This window comes from Alternaria arborescens (assembly GCF_004154835.1).
Source record: "Alternaria arborescens strain FERA 675 chromosome Unknown contig_76, whole genome shotgun sequence".
In the NCBI taxonomy this organism is placed as follows: Eukaryota; Fungi; Ascomycota; class Dothideomycetes; order Pleosporales; family Pleosporaceae; genus Alternaria; species Alternaria arborescens.
In genome coordinates this window covers 26603-49754 of record NW_021167931.1, presented here as the reverse complement: position 1 = coordinate 49754, position 23152 = coordinate 26603, and the positions used below count along the sequence as shown (strand labels likewise).

General features: G+C 50.9%; 7 protein-coding genes across 7 annotated transcripts; 1 reads left to right on the top strand and 6 right to left on the bottom strand.

Moving 5' to 3' along the window:
- Window positions 1-288: 288 nt before the first annotated feature.
- On the top strand, window positions 289-1647 carry AA0111_g12363 (hypothetical protein; the record flags this gene model as incomplete). The annotated part of the gene is made up of 3 exons (XM_028646334.1): window positions 289-680; window positions 776-1250; window positions 1309-1647. 3 exons carry the CDS (start codon window positions 289-291, stop codon window positions 1645-1647), a joined length of 1206 nt encoding a protein of 401 aa, XP_028500048.1.
- An 822-nt stretch (window positions 1648-2469) lies between these two features.
- On the bottom strand, window positions 2470-3300 carry AA0111_g12362 (hypothetical protein; the record flags this gene model as incomplete). The annotated part of the gene is made up of 1 exon (XM_028646333.1): window positions 2470-3300. The coding sequence occupies one exon, from the start codon at window positions 3298-3300 to the stop codon at window positions 2470-2472; it is 831 nt and encodes a 276-aa protein (XP_028500049.1).
- Window positions 3301-6770: 3470 nt separating this feature from the next.
- Window positions 6771-8060, bottom strand: AA0111_g12361 (hypothetical protein; the record flags this gene model as incomplete). Its single annotated transcript, XM_028646332.1, has 6 exons — window positions 6771-7078; window positions 7132-7199; window positions 7257-7639; window positions 7701-7765; window positions 7822-7861; window positions 7911-8060. 6 exons carry the CDS (start codon window positions 8058-8060, stop codon window positions 6771-6773), a joined length of 1014 nt encoding a protein of 337 aa, XP_028500046.1.
- Window positions 8061-9526: 1466 nt separating this feature from the next.
- Window positions 9527-10993, bottom strand: AA0111_g12360 (hypothetical protein; the record flags this gene model as incomplete). Its single annotated transcript, XM_028646331.1, has 3 exons — window positions 9527-9839; window positions 9892-10801; window positions 10855-10993. 3 exons carry the CDS (start codon window positions 10991-10993, stop codon window positions 9527-9529), a joined length of 1362 nt encoding a protein of 453 aa, XP_028500047.1.
- A 1237-nt stretch (window positions 10994-12230) lies between these two features.
- AA0111_g12359 (hypothetical protein) lies at window positions 12231-13500 on the bottom strand (the record flags this gene model as incomplete). Its single annotated transcript, XM_028646329.1, has 2 exons — window positions 12231-13414; window positions 13470-13500. The coding sequence occupies 2 exons, from the start codon at window positions 13498-13500 to the stop codon at window positions 12231-12233; spliced, it is 1215 nt and encodes a 404-aa protein (XP_028500043.1).
- A 3532-nt stretch (window positions 13501-17032) lies between these two features.
- AA0111_g12358 (hypothetical protein) lies at window positions 17033-18006 on the bottom strand (the record flags this gene model as incomplete). The annotated part of the gene is made up of 4 exons (XM_028646328.1): window positions 17033-17202; window positions 17255-17529; window positions 17606-17846; window positions 17907-18006. 4 exons carry the CDS (start codon window positions 18004-18006, stop codon window positions 17033-17035), a joined length of 786 nt encoding a protein of 261 aa, XP_028500035.1.
- A 1533-nt stretch (window positions 18007-19539) lies between these two features.
- On the bottom strand, window positions 19540-22925 carry AA0111_g12357 (hypothetical protein; the record flags this gene model as incomplete). Its single annotated transcript, XM_028646327.1, has 7 exons — window positions 19540-20545; window positions 21003-21114; window positions 21168-21773; window positions 21820-22178; window positions 22242-22266; window positions 22320-22512; window positions 22563-22925. The coding sequence occupies 7 exons, from the start codon at window positions 22923-22925 to the stop codon at window positions 19540-19542; spliced, it is 2664 nt and encodes an 887-aa protein (XP_028500044.1).
- Between the last annotated feature and the right edge of the window lie 227 nt (window positions 22926-23152).

Below are 23152 nucleotides of genomic sequence, written 5' to 3'. Positions count from 1 at the left end.
AGTAGAACGTCTTGGCTCTTGTATAAGCCACTTTATATCGGACCTTGGCTGGCTTGGTTTGCAATTTCCGGACTATCCGCACGTACCAAGACACCGGAGTCCAAGATACCGGAGTCCAAGACCATCGGTCTTGGCTCGCGCTTACTGTACAAGGTAGATTATCGAGACCAGGTCGCTGCAAATGGTATATACCACTGACACTTGATCCCGCGACAGGAGCTCATCAAAAGCACTTCCCCGTTTTCTCTTCTTTTCGATTCAACGGGAACATACGAACAAGCACACACAATGCATTCGCTCATCTTGCACTTCGTGCTTCCCACTCTTCTCATGGTTATGCCCAGCAGCGCTTCCCAACTCTTCGCTGCCGATTCTAGAGGAAACGTCAGCACACTTTTACTCACAGAGAACGGGAACACGTCGAGTTTGACTGTTATCTCTGTGACGGCAGATTGCGGACCTAACCCGGCGAGTTTGAATGTTGATTACCAGAACCGCATCTTGTACTGTCTGGATCGTGGACGGGCCCCTGGTACCGAAGGCTCGCTGAACAGCTTGCGTATCGCGGCTGATGGGTCGCTGAGTAGAATTGCGCGGGTGAGCGCGCCGTTTTCAGGCGTTGCTGCTGAATTTTTCGACGACGAGGAGACAGGAGTTCGAGGATATGTTTCTACTTCCTAGTAAGTTATTTCAGTCCCTCACTCTTTTCCCTTCTTTGATCCTGCGGTCTTTACCCGCTCTACGCGATACAAGCGGCTAACGCATCCGTGAACAGTAATAGAAGCGCCATCGGCATATACCGCCTCCCCGATGACAATGGCGGTCTTTCTGAGCCAGCCCAGATTATCTTTCCTAATACGACTGCCATCGGCCCCGTGACTGCGAGGCAAGATCGGAGTTACCTGCACGGCGTCTTCCTAGACCCTACCCGCAAGTTCTTACTCATGACTGATCTGGGTCAGGATAGAATTCGGGTGTTTCGCTACAACCAGCAAACCATCGCGCCGTTAGCAGAATTGGCTCCCTTGGTTACACCGCTGGGATGTGGACCGAGGAAGGCGGTCTTCTGGACTGCGCCGGAGACGGGAAACTTGTTTCTGTTCGTTAACGGCGAGTTGGATCAGAGGGTTTATTCGTATCAGGTTGAGTACAAAGAGGACGGATTGGAATGGAGGCTTGTGGATGATGTTGTATCCATCAGTGAGTACCTTCCGGTGACGACGGCGCCGACGAGTGAGATTGCTATCACGGTGAGTTCTTCTCCTACGATACTTGTGAGTTGTCATGCTAATGTTGTCTCGCCAACAGCCCGATGGTCGCTTCGTGATTGTATCGAACCGCGACGTTTCTTTTCTTGGTTCCCCTATCCACAGAACCAGATCCAGCGATACTCTGTCCGTCTTTTCTATCAACGCAAATGGAACGTTGACACTGGTGCAGCACGCACCGTCTGGAGGCTACTCGCCCCGCCAACTAATGATCAACACGGATGGTGACAAGATCGCGGTTGGTCACCAGAACAACAATACTGTTGTTATCTGGAAACGCGATGTCGAGACGGGTAAGATTGTGGGGGAAGAGGATGGAGGAATGTTGGGTGTTGTGACGCTTTCCGGGCCTGTTGTCTTTACCCAGTGGGATCCTTAGAGAGCAATGCAGTAGCACGCTGTAGCACACATCTAGCCCGAAATTCGTCCTTTACTAAGCCTTAATTCCAGAATTTGTCTTCACCTGCTTTTCAATTCTGCCAAAATGACGAATCCTTGTGGCAGGTTGCTATACGGCGAGTACGTCAAGCCATGGTGCTATTGTTGTTCGCAGCGGAAAACGTTCGGCAAAGTTTTGTACTTCAGATCGGCTATGTCGGATGCTCCTGGTCGTGCATCTTCACAGCGCTACATCCAATGAAAATGCACTGGAAAAAACATGCATGTGGTTGAGATGATTGTGCTGAGCTAAGTACTGGGTGTGACAAGACTTCGAGGTCTATCTAACTACGTAGCCAATTCCCCGCTGCCTGAAACATTTAAAAAAGCAACTGTTCAGCCTTCTTTCTTTACCTTCCATAACCCGATATCGTTCCGAGATCCCTCTGCTACCCTCCGACTTCCGCAACAATTCTAGAGCGCAGAGTTCTTGGTCTTCAGCCATTCCTCGAAGCCAGGAACTTTGGCGTACAGCGATCGCTTATGACGCGAGAGCGCAAACCTTGTTGGCGAAGGGTCCGTAACGGGAGTGTTGCAGATACCAGTTCCACGCTGGTCTGGAGGCACGATGACTGTAGTCAAGGTACCCGCTCCGTTGCTGCCAGCCAGCACGTCGGTGCGGATAGCGCTAACACGGCTGGCGGTCGTGGTACCTTCATTGATGGTGGTGCGAACGGCGTCTGATTCTGGCCCCGGGATGCAGTCTGGTGCAGAGCCAAAGTACCGAGCGCCGATAGCGCCAGTTGCTAAACCCACGGTGAAACTAGAAACGTATGGATTCTTTAGGAAGTTCCAGATGCTCTCCGCTGCTGGCTTTGCGGCATTGATCTGATTGACGGCGTTCGGTTTGCTCAGGGAAGTAGTAGTTGGCCAGGATAGGGAAACCATAGACGCATTCACGGATTCTCCGGCAGACGTCTTGACGCTCGAACAGCTCTTCTGCCTCACGGAGAGAGTTCGGAGTAGAGTCTGCATCCAGCCCGGAAGCGGCGGTGACAGCGCGTTCCATCATGGACGACGACGGATTCTCAAGATCGTATTGAGTGAAGTTGAAAGGGAAGTCTCTGCCATACTCAAGAGGCGCAAAGTTAGCAAGGCGAGCGGTGCCGGACCAATCCTCAGGTTTAACACCAGAGAAGGTATCCTGGGCAATCTGGTTCCAGCGCCATAGTTCGCCATCCATCTCGAAGAAGTCGCCATGAGTGATGCCTATGGCAGAGATGGGGGCTTCTTCTTGAACTTCTCTTCGCTTAGTTTCTCCACTGATGACAGTGAATCCTCCAAACGAGTCTCCCTGGTAGACGTTGACGCAGCCGGTATTGCCAGTCGAGATGGCCTCGCCGAGAGCGCAGTCAACATCATTTGGAAAGAACACCACTGTCGACAGGGGATCGTCGCCGTCCTCAGCAACGATTAGGACGGAGCTGGTTTGCGAACCTAGAGGGCTAGGGTCGTAGCAAGTGCCGTCTTGAACTGCTTGTCGAGCTCGGAGCCTTTCGCCATTGCAATCGAAGCCAGTATAGAACACAAGTCGGTATGCACTTGCTAGTGGAAGCAGACCTGCCAGAAGTGCCGCTTGCTGTTTGAGAAACATGTCGTAGGTGTGTCCTAATCTCGTAAGGCTAACGGAAGGCAGTTGGCGCAATGATGAGACTGAGTGAGGATGAGAGATGTTCCATGTGCTCGAGAAATGCCCGCCTTTTATATTCACAAATCGCTTCTTGCTTGCAATATAGCTGTCTTGGAGGTCGCACCAGTAAGCATGCTTCCGCCTAGTGACCTCGAGTTCATTCGCCGCGATAGCTGTCTTCACTTGCCGGTAGCCGATGATGAGAGAGCATGCCTCAAGGCTATCTCTTAATGGGGCATTGAACAGCTACGCATGTCGCAAGTATGACGGTGCGACAACAGCATAGTCGTGTTGGAGATCGTGATCGTTGGCTTGGTCTTGGTTTAGGCCCCCGGGAGCTGCTCGAAAACTGCATCCAAGCCTTGGTTCGTGATGAGGGATGCAGGAGGTGTACTGGCAGTATGTGAGCTTCAGGCGGACATGTTCAGTTTGCAGTAGTCCATACCAGAGCAACCGTGACCGGTTCCCGACCCTCACACGCCATAGTATGCTAGTCGCATTCTTTCAATGTTGAGGTTAATATAAGTATCCTATGATAACGTGGTAGTGCCTGAACGTCTTCCCATAGATGTCCACAGCGAGTAGTAGAAGCAGAATAGGTAGCGCGGTTCGACCAATGTTACGAGCCCTTTGACAGCGCTTTCTGATCCATCGACTATTCCGTCAAGATTGTTGGTAAGGTCAGCAGGAAGTGCTGATTCGAATAGCCCAGCAAAGCGGATGCGGCGAACCTGTACGCCAAGAAAAGTTCAGGTAAGTACTGTGATCCCCACATCTAATGATAAGTACGGGCCTAATATGTGATGAATACCTAAGCGCTCTGCGGAAGGTGAACCGCAAAGTCTGATAAGCTCCTGTCAACGGCACGCCCCGTTCCTTCGTGTGGTTAGGATGGTCACCTTGATGGTGGACTAAACAAAGTTGGCTTGGCAAGCGACTACACATTTCATGGATCCAATGGCTTTGAGCTTGTCGAGAGCATCTTCATCTTTGACCTTCACGGAAGTCTGTCGTTGTAGAACGTATAGTGCGAGGATGCGAAGTGCTAAGTCCTTCCATGCTGATGCAGGGTTGGATAGAGAAATGGGCCGACCATTCAGGACGAGATGCGGAGGTTTGAACCAACTGTGACTACATCATTGGTTGCATTAGCGATGGGACAGTTGATAAATCAGAGGTATCGATGATGTAATGCCTGTTGCGGAAGGTGTATTCGGGTCCTTCCGAAAAGGATTAGCTGAGCTTGTAGCTCAACCTTGAGGCTGCGTGAATGAACGCCGCCGACTTGGCTTGGTCGCCTTACCTTCGCATCGATTGAGTAAAGTCCTGTGGTAGCGGAGATCTGCGTTGTCTTGTAGATCAAGTCCGAATGGGGCACATGAGTTTAGGTGGGGACGGAGCCTGAGCCGGATATATCGGTTCCCTCGTGCTTGGCGTGGTTGGACCACGAGACAAGAGATGATGAAGGTACGTGACGAAACCTAAGCAAACTCTCGGCACTTTGAACAAACGATGTGGTATTGGCGACCTGATCTCAGTGATACATTACGGTATGGACACGAATGACATTTCGCATACCCGAATCATCTTCGTGCATGTCCTCGAAACGCTCTCCAATATCCTATATAAGGAGCGTCCCGACCTTATCAACACCTCTCCACTCACGAATCCTGCTTTGCATACCTTCTCTTGTATGAACCCTTCTTTCGGACAGCTACCAGGATGCCTAACGACAAAGCCTCCCAATTTGAAGCACCACGCTCACCCAACGGGACGAAGACCGCGTTCGCGAGAAGTCCCGCGACCGAAGAGGAACGTCACGACCCGAGGCATGATATCGACGCAAATTCAGCGCAAAGCGCAAGGTTGACGTACTGGCTCAAGTTTGCTGTTGGGAGTCTCGTAGGCCTGCTTGTCGCGCTCCTGTACGACAGGTATGTAGGCATACCGCGTCGGCCTTGTCCTCCTTGCCCACCCGGATGAGATTTGCGACATTGTGAAAATGGAAGAGAACGGTTGTGGGGTCAGTGGAAGTTGAATGCAGCTCATGAGTTGATGGGTGATAAAGATAATGTGATATTCAATGTGATAAGACGTCTGGTGTTGAAGCACATTTCCTCTCGCGTTGTTGCGTTGTATAGCAAGCAAGGATGGTGGCGTGGAGGTGCGCGTAAACGTCGTCATTGCTGCAGTGAGCAAGGCGTTGGTGATAGATCACACGGATGGTTGAGACACACACCTGCAAGTAACGACGTCGAAGAACGAATCCAAAGCAGGTAAAGCAGGCGGACCGAGATACGCAGAGCATGGTCTGCTCGTGCTGACACGACGGCAACCATTGCGCAACACTAATCTCACCTTCCGCGCACGACCCTGCGCTAACATGGAGCAGCTTCTTGGCCGCGGTCTACGCACGAGTGGCCTACCCTGTGATAGCTTTCCAGCCAGCTGTGTTATTGAAGGGTACTCTTTCAGCGCAAGGCCAGGCGCACTGTTGCGACGACACCAGTGAGATGCTGCTAGTACTCGTCGCAATTCAAGGCGATGGGCGTGCAGGACCACATTGCCTGGCATTGTTCGCTCTACTTGCGCACGAGTGAGGGGTCTGAGCCAGGCTTGGTGCCGCTTCGCTGCCGGGCCGTTGTGGCGTATGCTTGACTCTCCGAGCACCGACTCTGAGTATGGCTGGAATGATTTGTGCACGCCCATGTGTACTGTTGCAGTACATATCGATGGTGTTGAAACCTGCGCGAGAGAGGTCCCACACGTCGCCCTCCAAAAGGAACCAACTATCCAGTTCCTTGTATAACCCGACCGAAAACCGTGCCGTTGGTTCGTCAAGGTGTAACGTGTGCGAGGCGAAGAGCCGTAGAGAGGTGAACGAGGGATGCGTGGCGCGTTGCGCTGATGGCAAGGGCGGTTCGATCGAGGGAGGTGATGGCGACAGACGTTACCACGACGAGGATTGACGTGCGCACTGAATGCAGACCCGGTCCAGCATGGCGTCGCAAAATGCTCGGTGCGCAGATGCGCGCTCTTGCCCGCTGATGCAGTTGCGTGAATCAAGTCGTGGTATCGAGACCTCGTCCCTCTGCATTATTGAGGCCTATACTAGCTCCAATTCCACGTCATGGAGTGCGCGTTGCTGGGAAACATTGGCTTGGTATTGGAGGGCAATGCGCCGAGTGCGCTGCCCGCGCGGAGGGGTTGGATGGATGTGGTCTTGGTCGGGCCAGCGTGTGTGGAGCCACACGGCGCGTCCGTCTGCAGTCGTCGCTTCACGCCGTCATCAGGCATTCCGTGCCGGCATCGCGAAGAGTTTCGCAGGCACTGCGCATGCCAATACAGGGTGTGGCATGGTGTGTTGGTGAGGAGTGACTATGACGTTGGTCGCGCGATAAGGCAGGACAAATTAAGCTAGCTGCTGGCTTCTCTTAATTCGTCTTGGTACTGCCCTCGTACCCGTTGATTTCTACCAGCTGCACAAAACTTCCTTGATCACTGTCATGCGGCTTTCGCGCATGCGATACACACAAGTTCGTCTGCACCGCAATTGCGTCCGGCCTTGAACTTGCGCCTTTGACTCGGCCGCCCAGTGGGGTTTTCGAAATCGACTGATTCGTGCTTCCTAGGATTGACGGGAAGAGGTGAACGAGGCCAAGGCGAATCGATGGCATGCAGGCACAGATGATGCCAACGTTGACTTCGATGACGGACCAGAGTGCGGCTTCCAGGTAATCCCCTAATGTTCTGAGCGTCAGACACGAAGCGTGCGTGGTGAGGGCTAGAACTTACAGGTGATGTTTTCGCCGCGTGCGAAGGAGACAAGAGCTCGCAAGCGCAGGATAGACACCACGGTGACACTGTCTGCGTTAGCATCGCTTCGAGCTTCTATATACCTTTCTCCGATCACGACTTACAAAGCACCCACACTGAACATCAATAGCACCCCAATCTTCTTCTTAGTCTTGAGTTGTAGATTCCAAATCTGTCCAATTGGCAAAGCCAACGTGACAAGATCCAACACTATGCTGACCCCAGCATGCGAGAACGCGAGCGCGTTGTTATTTCCGCAATGACCTTGATGTTTGCCGTCTAAGCTCGTCCACATAAAGCTGACGGGGGTGCATATGAATGCGACTGCGAAGGTGAAGGCAATCATAAAGGCTATGTTGAGGATGATGACTCCCCAAATAGTGGCGCGGAAGCGTTTATCTGGAAAGATCTGCAAGAAGAAGAGTAGGAAGGCGATCTTGATGAAGCCGATAAGGTTGAAGTAGACCATCTCACAGATCCAAAAGAACTATTTCAAAACTGTTGTTAGATGCTGCGGAAGGGAGAAGATTGTTCAGAGGTCGACTTACGCGGAGCATCGATGTTATATGCTCAAAGGGGACTTTCCATATATCCTGTCCGAGCCCGTCGAAGGCTGTTCAAATGAAATCAGCGCAATGCATCTCAAGAAAAGAAACGTAAGCAACTGACCCATTTTATACGTCGTAGCAAACAAGACAGAGTTCAAAGCCTGAAAATCATCAGAAATGAATCGCCCCTGTCGGAGCTTTACCACGTACCAAGACCACACCCATGTTACCATCGTTGAGCCATTGCACACGCCCAACGATTACATGAGCTGCGAATCGTCCAAAGATAGCCGCGGTCGCTAGTCCGAAAAATACAATGTTTACGGTCTTGTACGTGCGTGTTTTGGAGCGGACCGGCATGTTGCAAGTAGTCGTGGTAACGTTGATCGCGCTAAAGACGTCTTTTGGGGGACATGACAGGGCGAAGCAGTCTTGCAGACTCGAAAGATAGGTGGCATCGCTACACATGCAGGGCAAGCTATTAGAGGAATCGCATGCTGGTGTGCTATCACGGCATGTTTGCTGCGATATAAGTAAGCATTCGTTACTTTACGACAAGATCAACGGAAAGAAGACGTACAGCACATGCTGGCAGGTTGGCGAGACCATCAGTCTGAGCGGAAATAGGTAGAATCAGAACTGAAGTGACGGCAAGAATGCAAGACACAAAGAACATTCTCATTCTGGCGGCAGGCTCCTTAGACTGGAGGATTGGCACGTGGGAGAAGAAGGTCTACGAAGCCAAACCTGAAGGGACATTTCAGCTTTATTCAACTGCTACTACGACACAATCAAGCCCCGTTGGAAACACAACAAAGTTTAAACCAGCTTGGCCATTTGGTCTCGAAAAGCCATTTGCAGCACTAATCCGAGTGATGCCATCGTAGTTTTTGTCCGTAAGCCGCGCTGCGCTAAGGTTCAGTTGCCTAACTGAGCAAACCGAGTATGAAACCCCGATTTCCTCATAGCGCAGGCGTAGTACCAAACCTTACCAGGTGGGACAGTAATCACGAAAAGCACTCTCCGCCAGACATCGATCTCGCGAGAGTATTGCCCGGTTCGTCCATGAGTCGTCGATGCCGATTATCTGCGACGCTAGACTGTGCCAGGATTAGCTGTTTGCCCAACAGAGCGCGCCGAGATGCCAAATTGTTAAATCCGTAGCTCCGGGATGGGAAGGGAGAACCGTCGAATTCATTTTTTCCCTCTGTTTCTGTGGGCTTTGGACCATTGGACCCTGACTAGGAACAGGCGGCTCACGCTTGGGTTGTTTGGGACTAATATGGCGCTCATGCCGGGTCGCTGGGCTCCTACCCAGCGATCATGCACGACGAACACGCAACTTGCGCTATCCGGACATAGTCTTGGTCAAACCTTAACTTCGACAAGCCAGAAATTCCTCAGCAAAGCTCACCAGTTCATGGTAGCGGTACATGGCGAGAAGCGTTATGAAAGATGAAACCAAAGAATTGGAACCACGACACCGTTCTCGCGCTTCGGCATGCTATTTCCCCGCTGTCAATCGGTCTGAGCTGTTACACATTCCGCTAAATTGATGTCCACCGTCAAAATCAAGCGAGTGCGTCAACGGGCGGCTGGCACGACGTTTGAAGCGAGGACGGAAGATTGTAATAGACACAAGACCTTGACTGTGCTGATAGTGAGTTTGTGCGAGAAACATAGAAGATAGCAAGCGTCCGAGGCGTGGGGACATGGTTTGTAGTAAAATCTAGAGATTGAGGTCTTCAGTATAGGCAGGTAAGATGACACCCACTCTACATAGATCTTGTGGGAAAAAGCTACATCAAGAAGAAGATATGCTCACTCTAAAACCAAACACCCTCGTCCTCCACCACCTCACCGTGGTCTGAAGCCGCCAACAGCTCGCGCACAGTCCACGGCTTGTATTTGTATCCTGGTGGAATGTTGGTATTTTCAAACGGAGCACCAGTAAGCAAGTGCTCAGCAGCCTTGTGGTAGTTATCATGAGTGTACTTTTCTGGGTCGTGAAGAATCAGCCAGTCTCCCACCATCTTTTCATTTTTCTTCGGAGCTGCATTCTGACTGCTCCAATCAGTATTGTGGAAGACTTCACGGTTTTTGAAACCCAGTTTCTGGGCACAGGAAACGCGCTCGAATCTGATCAAAAAAGTTTCAGCTGGTGTTGTGCGTATGTATAGGCATAGCTTACCTCAGCTTGTTATGAACTTTGGTGGCAAGCTGGACGTTCTCTCGGCCAGCAAGGCTTAGGCATGCTGCCAGCGAGTACCCATCTTCCATAGCCATGGTTCCGCCGCTGAAAGAGGTCGGCAAAAAGGGGTGAGCTGCATCTCCCAGCTGGACAACGCGGCCTCCTTTCGACGCCCATTGCGGCTGCGGGTCGCGCCACATCAGCTTCCAGTCGAGGCACTCGTCTCTTGGTGAGGCCTTTATGAGCTCAATTACCAAGGGGTCCCAGCCCTTGACGGCTTTTAAAGCGTTGTCAGTTGATGTTTTCTTTGACCAGCTCTCCGTGGCATCGCTGTGCTCATCTTTAGTTGTCAATAGATAACAAAAATCACCTCTGAACTGATGAAGTACTACATGGGTACCCGGGCCGATGTACAGAAAACCTTCCTCGTCCTTGCCAGCAAATTCCTTTGCGGTGATGGGGCTTTTTGTGAGCAGCTCAGCTGGGTAAGTGCAGCGGTACATGACGAAGCCTGAGCTAATGGGTGCTGCTTTGTTCCCATCCATCAAGTCGCGAGACTTTGACCCAACTCCGTCGGCTGCGACGACCACGTCAGCCATTAAGCGATCGCCGCCTTCAAGAACGACACCAGCCTCATTGTCACTCTCGATGAACTCCACTACTTTTGCTCCGAAAGTGATTGAAATGCCTTGTTCCTGGGCGTAAGAGGTAAGAAGACCGTGTAGCGATTTCCGATAAACGTTGAGTGTTGGGTTTTCTATGTCGCCGACTGTTTCGCGCTTGATAAAAGTGCCATCGAACTTGCGCATCGTAACGTCCGGTTGTCCAGAGATTGCTCTGGCTCGCTCCATGAATCCAGGCCATTTCTGTGGCGTCACCAAGGCCGGGCTTGTCACCATGATAATCTCACCTATATATTTGACATCAGCATCTATAATTGTGCCATTCTGCAAAGGGACATACCAGAGTACTGTCCTTTATCGTTTCGCTCAATCACTCGTACCGTATGGCCTTTGCGGTAGGCCTCAATCGCGAAGGCAAGCCCTCCGATTCCGCCTCCAACGACAAGGACATCGATGTCCGTGGGAGGATCTCTCTGCATCTCGATTTTTTGGGTTCCAAGAATATGGGTAATGGGATACAGGACGAATTGGGAAGAACGAGGTGTGTATCTGATTTTTGTCCATGTTGCTATTCATCACATAAGAGTCGATATATATACCACTCGACATGGCCTCGAAGCATCGCACCTCCCTCGCCATGCATTAAACTGTCGGTCGAAAGTTAACGGATGAAAGGGTCGGATGATTACAGAGGTTTCACGATGCGATGTCCAAGCGGATTGACTTCCCGAGAGCACGAATGTTGTACTGTTGTACGAATGTAACCACGAGGCCTGCTCAATTCCCCTAAATTGCGACCCAGAAACGAATATCCATGTCTAAGTGGATGCGCCGACGGCCCTGACCAAGAACTCTTCTCGAGCTCCAAGTCTGGATTGGACCGCGAACGATACTTCCGGCATCCGAATGGGATTCTCCACAACTTTAGCATTCACAAACAAGCTTCATTGTCCGCGGAACTGCACACGGAAGCCTTTCGCTCATGCACCGCCAAATTTTCTGCATTAAGCAACTTGCCCTAAGAAAGGAAATTGTGAGGCGACGTAGCAACGTAAACAACCTTGCATCGTGCCTAGGCATGTACGGAGCAATGTACGAAGCAATGTACAATGTGGATTGATCGTCGCTAGAAAAGAAGTTAGGCTTGGCTAGGTACTGCAAAAACGTAAAACTAGACGTATGGTGTCTGGAATAAGTACAAAGATCATCCATAGATAATCTATTCTACTCTGCTTTACTCTACCTAGGAAAAGGCGGTTCATGCTTGTATGTTTGGGAGAAACACGGCGTTCGTGCGGGTTCGCTGGGCGTAACCTCTACGAAATCTTCAGTTTGATAAACCAGAACTTTGCAAGGAAAGTCCACCAGCTCATACATGGTGAAAGCACTCAGGTGGTGTGCCAAGTAAGGAGTGGTTGTCGTGTCGTCGATGACGCCGACGGCATGACGCCCGTCTGCCGGGCGTTGTCCGTGCGCATGCCGCTCGATTAACTACGTTCAAGCCTAGCCAGGAACGAGATTTCGAATACAATCATTCATTATCACATGACGTTTCATTGAGTACACGTGCGACAAGATGACTCGTACAGGGCGAGTAAGTAGTGGTGATGAGACCGAACGTCCAGCGATAACGTACAGGAACGACGAGCCGGGAGGAAATATGTCTCAATACTAGACGTCATATAACATTAAATACTACAGTATCAACCTTACCCATCAACTCGGCAGCTCCTGCGCCTCGCTCTTGGGCCCTTGATTATGTCCATACTTGACATTTGCCGGCAACTCGCTCATGCTCAAAGCGTGCACCTCAGACCGGCTGGTTCTCGGACTATACGCAGGCGTCGGATCGTAAGCGGCGCCTCCAGCGGGCTGTGCGTACTTATGCACTGCGGAGGCCTTCCTGGCTTTCCTTCTCTGCCACCAGAATATCACAAAGCCAATGGCGGCGAGAGCGGCGATGCCACCGATGACTGGGCCCGCGATCCATGCTTTGCTTGGTGAAGAGCCGGAGGAGGTGTTGTCGCTGTCTGAAGAGGCTATGGTGGCATAGGTGGCGTTTGCTGAGTCGATGACTTCGTTGATCGTCTTTTGTAGGTGGCAGTTTTGGTAACCGTCGTCGAGGCTGGAGGAGTATAGTACTGCTGTACAACCATCCTTGTTAGCTGCGCATGCGTCCATGCAATATGTGATGTTCTGCGCTTGCAAGCTAGTGATGTTCAGGCCTTGGTTTAGTTTCCCGCAATGGATGTCAAACTGGGTACCGTTCGCTTGGCCTCCGGAATGATACACGTTGTCCTGGGGACATGCGCTATCTGGGGTAGGAGCTTCGATGATGGCGGCCGAGTGCATGGTGCCTTGCTGTGAACTGGGTTGGCCCAGCTTTGGGTTTTGATTACCGAACCTGGGCCAGCAGTTTGCGAAGCCGACTTGGAGACCTGGGTTCCAGGACACTATGCGACAACGGGGGTGCAGGGCGACGCAGAAGCCCAGGCATTCTTCAAGCGACTCGGCGTGGTAAAAGTAACGAGCCGGATCAAGGCAGGGATACTCGTCTTCGTCGAAGCATTGTATCTCGCCTTGATACACCTGATTGCAGTTCGTAGTGTAGGCGATGCCATCGACACCAGCAAGTTTCTGGTAATCCTCGTCCGTACATGCAGTATCGAAGCCTTTCATTTGATTCCGATTGACGAGGGCAGAGACCGATCCAGTGTCTGGTTTTAGGTCCGATGTCGAAACATTGCTGTTTCTTAACCAACAATGTCCTCCATCTACGGTCCAGTGAACGCCGAAGCAGCCTTCGCCGTCTCCCGCAAAACGTGAGCAAAGCTCTAGGCAATCTCCGTACGTGGGTGTGTACAACCAGTCGTAGTTTCCTTGCGGGTTTATGTATGCGTCTAGCGTTCGTCAGCTGGGAGTTCCGTCGCGAAGCAAGTACTAAACGAGGCGCACCGTTGTTTGGGTTCCTCTGCCCGCAGTACATCGTAAAGTTGAGTCCATTCTTCGTCGAATATGTCCCTTGATCGTCACATTGTCCAATCGTATTTTCCCGTACTACGAGGTCCCGCGTCGTTACTGGTGCAGCCGTCGGCGTCGCGCCGCTAGCGCACACGAATGCTAGCAAGATCTGGCATGTCAGGGCCAGCATTTTGTAGGGTCTTGGTTCCGTGTAGCGTTCTCACGCCGGTGGTGGTATGGGAAGCGGAGAGCGAGGACGCGCAGAGGCAAATCTGGGATCGGCCTAATTGTATCTTCTTGCTGGCATTGCACCAGAAGAAAGCAAACGTCTAGACTAAAGGGCGTTACGGCATAACGGGCAAGCCAGAGGCGTTAGGCGTCCAAACGTTGGACAGCGTATCGTGGCCCCCAAATTAGATGAACCCTGGCCCCCTATGAAACCTTGCTAAAGTCGTTGCAAATGTGCATCGCGGAGTATGCACGACGGGTGGGTAGAGGCAACGCTACCTTCCACGATATGAAGCGCATGCTGTGAGTGGACATTATAGATGCATAAGTCAGAAGAGGTCGGCGACCCGGCGACCATTAACAGATTGAACAGGGTGCTGTTTTGTGGGACTAGGAACGCCTTGTAACACCAGTTGGCGCCTCACCAGACCCCTGAAGTCGAGATTCGGTAGTCGCTCGATCGTATGAACCGCATACCTGCTATGTTGTTCCAACGTCGTTTATGATTTGACTTCCTTTTCGTTACGACAAAAGAGATCAAGCAGCTGGATGTTAGCTTTCCGACGGGTTTCGCGGTATGGCACCAGCCTCAGGGAAAATGGGTCTTGTGCAGGCATCGTTGACGCGGTATGGTTATCGTAATCTGTGTCGCCAGGGTTGCAGCTGCACAGCCGATCACAGCAAAACCAATGAATGCTCAGCTATCGCAGCAATCAAAATGATTGCGCTTGACATTTCCTCCTCTTTAGTACCGTTGCGGTAAATGCACAGTATTGCTGTTGCACTCGGCGGTAAAGTCAGCAGGCAACGTTTGGCAACGACGTGCACCTCACATGTATAAGGATTCAGTATCTTGGAAACTGAAAACCTGTCTCGCGACCGAGTGTGTCGCTGAGTTCGAGCCGCACTTAACTCTGATGGTCGCCGAGCCCAGGCCAGGTCGGCGAAATGCTCCGCGAGGCGGGGTGCGCGCGCAGAACTAAAGCTGCGGGCCCTGCGGAAGGAAGCAACCGGGCGGCCATATTGCGGGGTCTTCCATGCAGATAGCATGCCATGTTGTCAGCCTTGCTCGAGACCCAGCTGCCTGACCGGCGGTCAACAGCAGGCACCTTTCACAAGATAGGATATCGCAATTCTCATTCCGATCACATGCTAATCATATATCCGTCATATCCTGAGCACCGTCTCAAACAGCATAGAAACAAGCCTCAGTGTGTCTGCTGCGCGAAAAGCCCTTAACTGCGCAGTTTGTGCTATAGAAGATGAAAGCCAGGGTCGCTGTCAATGTGTTTCTTCTCGTCGAAATAAGCTTCGGAAATCAAGTATGATATCTCGTGTGGCGAGGCCTTCGCTTATAGCCACGGAATGAGCTCCAAGCGTTATTCTGTTGCTTTTCTATGCGAGGAGATCTCGGCGCTCCATGGTGGGTCGGCGAACGTTGTAATGATGAACGTGACCCAAGGTGGGCCGAGCGGCTCTATCATATGTTCCGTATACTGGAGCATAGAGAGGAGAACGGTTGATGATAGCGTCTTCAGCATATGCACCTGGTAGTTCGTGTAGAACAAGAAGAGAGTAATGTGTTTGTTCTATGTAAGAGGGAGGAAACCCTGACCTATATAGTAGGAAGGGAGTTACTAGTGAGTGAAAGGAAAGTAACACGTGATAGGTATCTAAACCAACAGTTCGCAGGTAGTTGGTGACCTAGAAACGGAGATGATAGCATTGTGAGTGAGTATAAGAAGTTTAAAAAAAAAGCTATAGCTTGGCCGTGAAGGCTGAGGTACTTTTTTTCACTTGTCGTCTGCGCTGGACATGGTAATTGCAGGCAGGCGGGGTCTGGGGGGTCTCATTGGTCAGCTTACCTGCTCATCCACGCTAAAGATTGCAGTGCACGACAGACGTCAGCGGGGCCGCTTTGCTCATGTCTATTCCGCTACCTCGCGACCTTTACATCCTGCGACACATCACCCACAACCGCGTCGCGTACAACTGTTCCCATACCGTCATTTACTATCATCCGCAGCGCATGCTATTCAGCCGATGAAGTAACTTATCATGGTCTATCACTAACCTTAGCGACCCATTCGACAAGCCTCCTTCCTCCTTCCAGCTCCATCGCGGTCCTCGCCAGCGCAACGGCAACAGCTCGCTCGATCGTTAGCATCTCATCCACGGAACTGGCTGCTGTTGTCTAGACGAACAGTGATGCCATGCATGTAGCCGGCATGTGAGGAGGTTCCTATGCTGACTCTGAAGAGCGCGAATGATGGCACAAGAGGACGAATGTGTCAGGGAGGTCATATCTTCGAAGGGGCCGTTTCATGAAGGATATAGGAGGGAAGATTCAACCTTCCGCGATCCGATACACATTGACCGTCAATGACGAAACCAGTGTTCGTTATAATCGACCTATGCCCCGCTGCACTCACGACTCGATCCCATGACGAAGCGTTGCGGGTCGCCACTATGTCCATCGCCACCATCCAGTCGACCGAGATCATAAAGACGGACTCCTAACGGCTCTTCCCCAACGGTCAAATATCCCAGTCTGGCAACGAACACGGCGATGCACGTGTTAGTAAACGCCTAGTTTGAGTATATGATGAGATGTTATGTGCTGTTATTGATGCGACAGGGACATTACGCAGAGGGAAGTTTGAGATTCTGTCAATGATAGTCCACGCGTTCGGCGTTGCCCCAGGTCCCATCAGCGGTAGATGTGACATGATTTGGATTGTGATACTGGTACAAAGGGGTCAAGCCATGCGCGGGTACAGCCACGTCGAAGGGAGCTTGTTGTTCGGAAGCCGCACGTCTTTATCGCTCTGTACCTGACTTCTGGTGCAACCGAACTCAACGACTTGTCTGTCGGTCGGACTCGCAATGGCAAACACCCCCATCGAAGATGCGACAACCGGTGCGCTTTAAAGAAGACAGTCTACTCAATCGAAGGGGGTGATCGGAGATTTCATACTCGAGTCGACAAAAGGCGCCTAGTAGGGCAGCTTACGGCCGTCGTGAAGTGACGCCTATGTGAGGCCATGGGTCCGCTACAAGGTTCGTCTCACTCACACATTGTCACAGGATCCACAGTGATACCCATCGATATCACACCAGAGCGCAACAATGGCAAGGCAACGTGAGCTCGTTGGTGTAATGATCGGTACATCCGAGTTAGAAGGTAATGTCGCGTGCTACGGATATGTAAAGACGAGCCTTTTATCAAAAACGTTTTATATTGCCTACTCTGCACTGCATTCTCTAGCGTCTGTAAGGAATCCCCTCTAATCTATCAAACTGTGGGGTACATCGATCATCACTCAAGACTAAAAGACCTTTCCGACCATACCGTTCCTGCGCATCATGCCCGCCTTCGACTCCAGAGCAGCGTACGACGTCGCCGCGTAGATATCATTAGAAAAGTCAAAGAGATTGTCAACGCTAATCTCTTCACTGGGTATCGTCCAGCCAATCTCTGTCGGCAAGCGCTCGTTGACTGTTCGCTGATCAGCATGCGTCGACCTAATCACCATGAATAGGATACATACCAAAGAAGTACTCCACGAAGTCTCTGCTCGCTGTCTTCTCCGTCTTGTTGCCGAATACGAGCATGTATCCGGCACCTTCGCCCGCACTGAAGTCTGCGGCCAAGTCCGACAAAGCGAACCTGGGGTTGTACTTCACCGAGTCGATCATGCGAGCAAGTCGTGCGTTGGCAGCCATCTGGATAGTGATCTTTTCGTCGGTCCAGTAGGCGCGGGTTTGATTGTATATGGTGGCGTTGAAAGAGACGGCATCGTCATTGAAGAACTTGTCGGAACGACTGGATAACGGCTCGTGTCAGTCATGTACTCAAGATCGTGAGGACCCTGGCTTGCACTTTGAAATGAAGAACTTACCTCAGACTGGCATCATGCTCCAAGATGTTGTGATTGCCCAATGTATCGAGACCCCAGGTTGTAGCATTCGGACCTGGGTTTGTCGTGAGCGCGAAGTTATACAACAGCTCCGAGATGTCTTCGCTGATGTTAAGGCCTGTCAAGAGAGCGTGCTTGACGGTGGGGAGCGTGAAGTTGCGACCCTCACGAGGTAAGAAGCCGTGGTTTGCCAAGGTGTTCAGCATAGGGCAAGGGCCTCGAGCTGGACGGTATCAGCATTGGTCGTGATGGCTTGAGCAAAGGCGGTTGGATCGAAACGTACATTCTCCAGGCCTAGCTGGGTGCCAGCTTTCTAAAGAGCCTTGGGCGCTGACGAAGCCAACACTCATGAGAGCACCGATGATGAGAGATGGCATGTGCATTGTTTCAGTTTGCTTGGGGACGAAGGGGAGATTGATGGTAGTACTGGCAAGATCCTGATGGATGGTATCGCTGTGGATTGAGTTGCGATGGGTGACTTTACGATCGTCTTATAGTGTATCGCCTGGACTAAGATGAGCACTCTTGCATAGCCTTCACCAGGTCATGTCGCTAGTATCGCAGCCGCGCCATGTCTAAAACTCCTCTCGGACGTCTCTACAGTGCCCATTACGTGGACTTTCCCCAGCCGATGCTCCTTTCGGACCATGACGCGAGATGATGCGAGATGATAGTACTCAGGTCCGCCATCTGCTTAGTGGTAGGATTTTATCCATGTCCGAGATCCCGAACGACATTATGTTAGATATGCTGCAGTTTTGAAACAGTGGAGACAGAGCCGGGTGAATTAGCAATGCCTGCGTCTTCAATGGTCAATCTGGACAGGGGATTTGCTTGTCGGTAATCGTACAACAGATGTCCGAATAGCCCGACGACCCAAATTTCCTTCAGACGCATTTGTAGTCATCATGTTATAGTAGTGCGCCGAGTGGTGGGACGACTAAGGTACCAGTGTACTTCGTAGGCGTGGGCTGGCTTCCTAACAGCTTGCTTCGCCCATCACGCACGGCTATGGGAGGCATACGTCGTCAAGAAAAAGAAATAAGCAACGGCTGTGTACATGCAGCCACACGAGCATGGCATCCAAGAATAGACAAAGTCGCGAGGGTGGTACCGGCTGAGGCGCAGCGGCATCGCGTAGCGAGGAACGCGCAAAGTAGCGAGACTCGGCAGGGCACCCTCCCGCCCGTCACCACTCGGGACGCCAAGACAACCGCATCCGGGTCATGATCCGCTGCGAATTGGTGGGGTAGGCGGCGATCAGTGAGGATCAAGTGATTGTCGATATATGCCGTGGGGATATATCCGAGTTTCGAGGCTACCATAGTTCCGGCTCTGAGCACTACCAGCGTCTTGCAAAAGCGCTGCAAGATTGTCGCTCAAGTCAACTCACGTCGCGCTGCAATCTCCAGCGCATGGAAAAGGTGACGCAGTGGCCAATCATATTGTTCCGCGACCTGTATGTCGTAGAACTAGTCATTAGCCGATGACCATTGAACGTCGAGGCAATAGGATACACCACGGGATGTCATCACGTGCTTTTACGAGCCAACCAATCACAGGATCATTGGCCCGCATGTGCCCACCGGATGAATAGCATGTAAGATTTCATTAGTCTGCACACGCCCTGCGACACCTTAAACGCCAAGACATCCGGTCTTGAGGGCATCCTGATATGAAAAGTTCAGCCATGGAGAGAGACGATATCATCGAACCCTGAACCATTAATGAACCACTTGGATAGTTCACATATGTTAGGCAATGGGGTCCTGTTGCATCGTCAGTGAACCAATACTTCCGACCCGCGATACACGCACGCGCAGCATCTACATCACACAGCATTCCAGGATTGAAGGGCGTCGGTTTGATTATTACTCTCGCTGCTACATTACAAAAATATCAACTGTAAGGGTCTTCTAGACTGCGCCATTATTGCCGGGCCTGTCGTGTATTTTCTTATGTCTTGTGAGATCGTTAAGTCTCGTGAAAGCTTTGCCACATTCCTCGCACTCGTGTGGTCTTTCTCCTTTATGACTGAGCTCATGATCCCTACGATGGTAGCTGCGTGAGAATGTTTTCCCGCAGATCGAGCATGCATGATTCGTGTTCCCGCGTTTGGGTGCGATAGCAGAGATAAACGTCTCTGCTAAATCACTCTTGTCAGGATGGAACGTCCGAGTGTGTTTCTCGAGATCCTTTTCATTCACAAACCCTTCTGCGCCTACGCAGTCCGGTATCTCGCATTGGTACGGTCTTTCGTGAATGTTGACATGCCGCTCACGAGATTTCTCGTCTTTAAATCCCTCAGAGAAGTATCGGCAGGTGATCCGTGTGCATTTATAACGTCGCTTCTCGTTGTAGAATTTACTGTACGCTGTCTTCTCTTCTGCTGTCGGACCAGGTTTGGCTTTGTGAAACTCCTCAAGCATTTTCCGGTTCCGATCTAAGGCCTCCGAAAGATCGCTAATGCTAATCTTGTGTGATGCATCGAAGCCTTTCTGTTGGAACGTGTAGATATGGCTAGTGAGCTGCACAACATGCTCGTATAGACCGAGATGTTCAAACACCCTGCACTTGGTCTTGCAGTCATCCACAAGTCCTTTCGCCCAATCCACCTCACTATAGCGCGTCATGAAGTCTTCCATGGCATTAAAGATGGCAGATAGTAAAGCTACCTGGTCCTGAGCTTCTTCAAGGAACTTTGTGCCACTTGCCACCCACGCATTGATGTGGTGAAACCATTTCGCAATCGCGTAGTCTTGGAACGCGAGTGATCCATCCAGTGCGTATCGCCGTCGTTGTACGACATCGTCAGGATTGTCAACATCGAAACAGGGGAAAGTCAAGTATTGCATACACAATGTCGCAAGCTCGCACTCGATAGATGGCTCATGTATGTCTTTGGTGATGGCAGTGATGTACCTAATACTGTCAGCAAATTAAGCTTCTCGTTGGGAGTGAGAAGATTACGTTTTCGCCGTGCTATGAACGAGGGTTACGCGGTCCCCGTTAACAAGTACTAATGAGCCACAAGTGACGTAAATGTGATCGCGTACCCGCTGGTTTTCGTAATCAATGATCTGCCTCTCGGGATCGATCGAAAGCGCGACTTGCATCTCTTTCCATGTGAGCCTGCGTTTAGCACAAACTAACCTAAACATCCGATAGTTATTAGCTTTCGATTCACACACAAATTGGAGTTAGGAACCACAAACCATCCAAGCAGCTTCTTTGCTTTCGGCCAACCTCTGCCAGACGTAGTCTTGATACGTCTCAGGATTCGCTCGTATCTGCTAGTGTATCAACGCAAGCCCATGTATTGGTACAGGAATATGGATAGATTGAATGCCCGTCTCTATACATCTTTGGGAATACTCACGCGTCTGCTAGCTTGTGTGGAAAGTTTTCGGTCTTGATACTGTCTTTAAGCTCCGCTAGCGTAGTAGAAGCATAAAGGTCAAGTAAAACAAGTTTGGCGTATAGAAACATGCCTATAACAACGTTAGAGACTATAACAGGATTGGGTTAGCGATGTACAGCATACCTTTTGCGTTGACTACTGTAAGATTCTGAAGGTACTCTTTCATATCCTCTGAGAATGGCGGAAATTTTGATGCGATCTTATCTACCCATAGCCTGGTGAAAGCTCGAATATCACCTTCGTTGTCCGTCTCGGAGATCCGCAAGATTATTGGTGCAACCTTGTTAGATGCAGTGCTGTTAAATCCTTTTCGAATATCAATAAGATCTTGGCTAGCAATGAGAAGACGGAGTGTGCCTGGGTCGATCGTGTCGCGGCAACCTACGACTTCGGTCAAGATGTCCAACACCTGGCTCCTTTCTGCCTTCTCACATTCATCCAGCCCATCGATAACAATGAACGATTTAGGTATGGTATTACAGAAGTCCTCCAGGAGCTTCTTCGCTTGAGAAAGTGACCGGAGCGATGGCTCTCCGCTCGATCTACGCCTTGTGAAGCAAGGGGGCAACATCTGCGGGTATTGATCCAAGAGTTGGTCAACGAGCCCCTTTAGTATACCGACTGCAGTGCTACTCATTGGATCACCATCGTGACAATAGAAATAGCAAGTCAGGAATCCCGGCTGAGCTTTACACTCATCAATGATGGCCGATGATAGTATCGTCTTTCCTATTGCTTATCAGCGTTGAACTATGTTCACTTTGAGCGTACTAACCAGCACCAGGAATTCCATACATCCAGACGACTGGGCTTTTCGGTACATCGGCGTGTATCCAATGTTTGACAGTTTTGTGCTGCGATATCCACTTGGTTGTAGTGGCATAATCTGCTCGGATTTTGCAGTAGCTAGCATGATCAAGTTGTGGTAACTCTCCTACACTAAGCCATTCCTTGACAACCATTAGGTTCTTGGTTTCTTCTCGCGCGACGTTTTCCTCGAGCTTTGCTTTGAAATCTGCGACATCATCCTGGTAGAGGCGGTATTGGACGAGGTTAGCACGGCATTCTACGATGTCTTTGTGACGGCGAAGACTGCTAAGAATCCCATCGAACTTGGTATGGAAGTTCTTCCACCTGTATCCCAGGGTCAATTGTATATACAGGCTTACTGGGTTTCCTTCTATGAGGAGCACCTACATCGACTTGAAAAACCGAACCCATACTGAATCACTCTTAGTCTCTAGAAATGAAAGCGACATATGCGCTATCACTCACATCTGCCTGAGAAGAATTTGCACGCTTGTTGGTGGAAGTCCAGTATGTCGATGTAAATCAACTCGAGGGCATCAACCATGTGAGGTGAGTTGCTGAACAATGAGTGATACTCTGCTAACAAAGGTAGTTGCTCGCCAATTCTTTTGTACGCATCCAGAAGTGAATCGAAAGAGTCTGCAAACGTACTAGCTGTCTGTGCCGTATGTCAGTTGAAGCACTACTTTACACAGCTAGCAAACTCACCAACAAGAGGAACTTCATCGGGCCCCACACGAACGCGACTGCATCCGAAACGTTGAGGAAGATCTCGATGACTTGGCCGAACTGGTGCATCGCTTCGAGACAATGTTTGATGCGAGCAAGACTCATCATCTCCAGGCGAGCCTCTTGCTTCTCCTGAACTTTGAAAAGCTCTTCGCGCAGATTATCATGTGTAGTCCCCTTGAATTCCATGAGTTCTGTGCCATTGAGTCGATTGCGGAATTGGATGATGGCTCGGTCAAGGGCGGCTCCGGCTGCACGTGGTGGTGGGGTTGTGCTTCCTATCACTGTCGATTGCTGAGAAAAAGCAGTGGTCGAGGTGCGACTACTCTGCTGCGAAGGCATCGGGGTCGCCATCATCCATGATACTCAGCTACCACGCCAAGACACTCATATGATACTATTCGATATATGCAATCAGAAGCTGCGCGTTATGTGCTTCTACAATCTGGCGAAGTTGCGGTAAGTATAAACCAGATGTGAAAGTCGTAGGTAAGAAATCGACGTTCCTATGGATGGGGCGGAGCAAGGCTGAAACGCTGCGCGTGGCTCACCGGTGTGCAGGAGGCTGC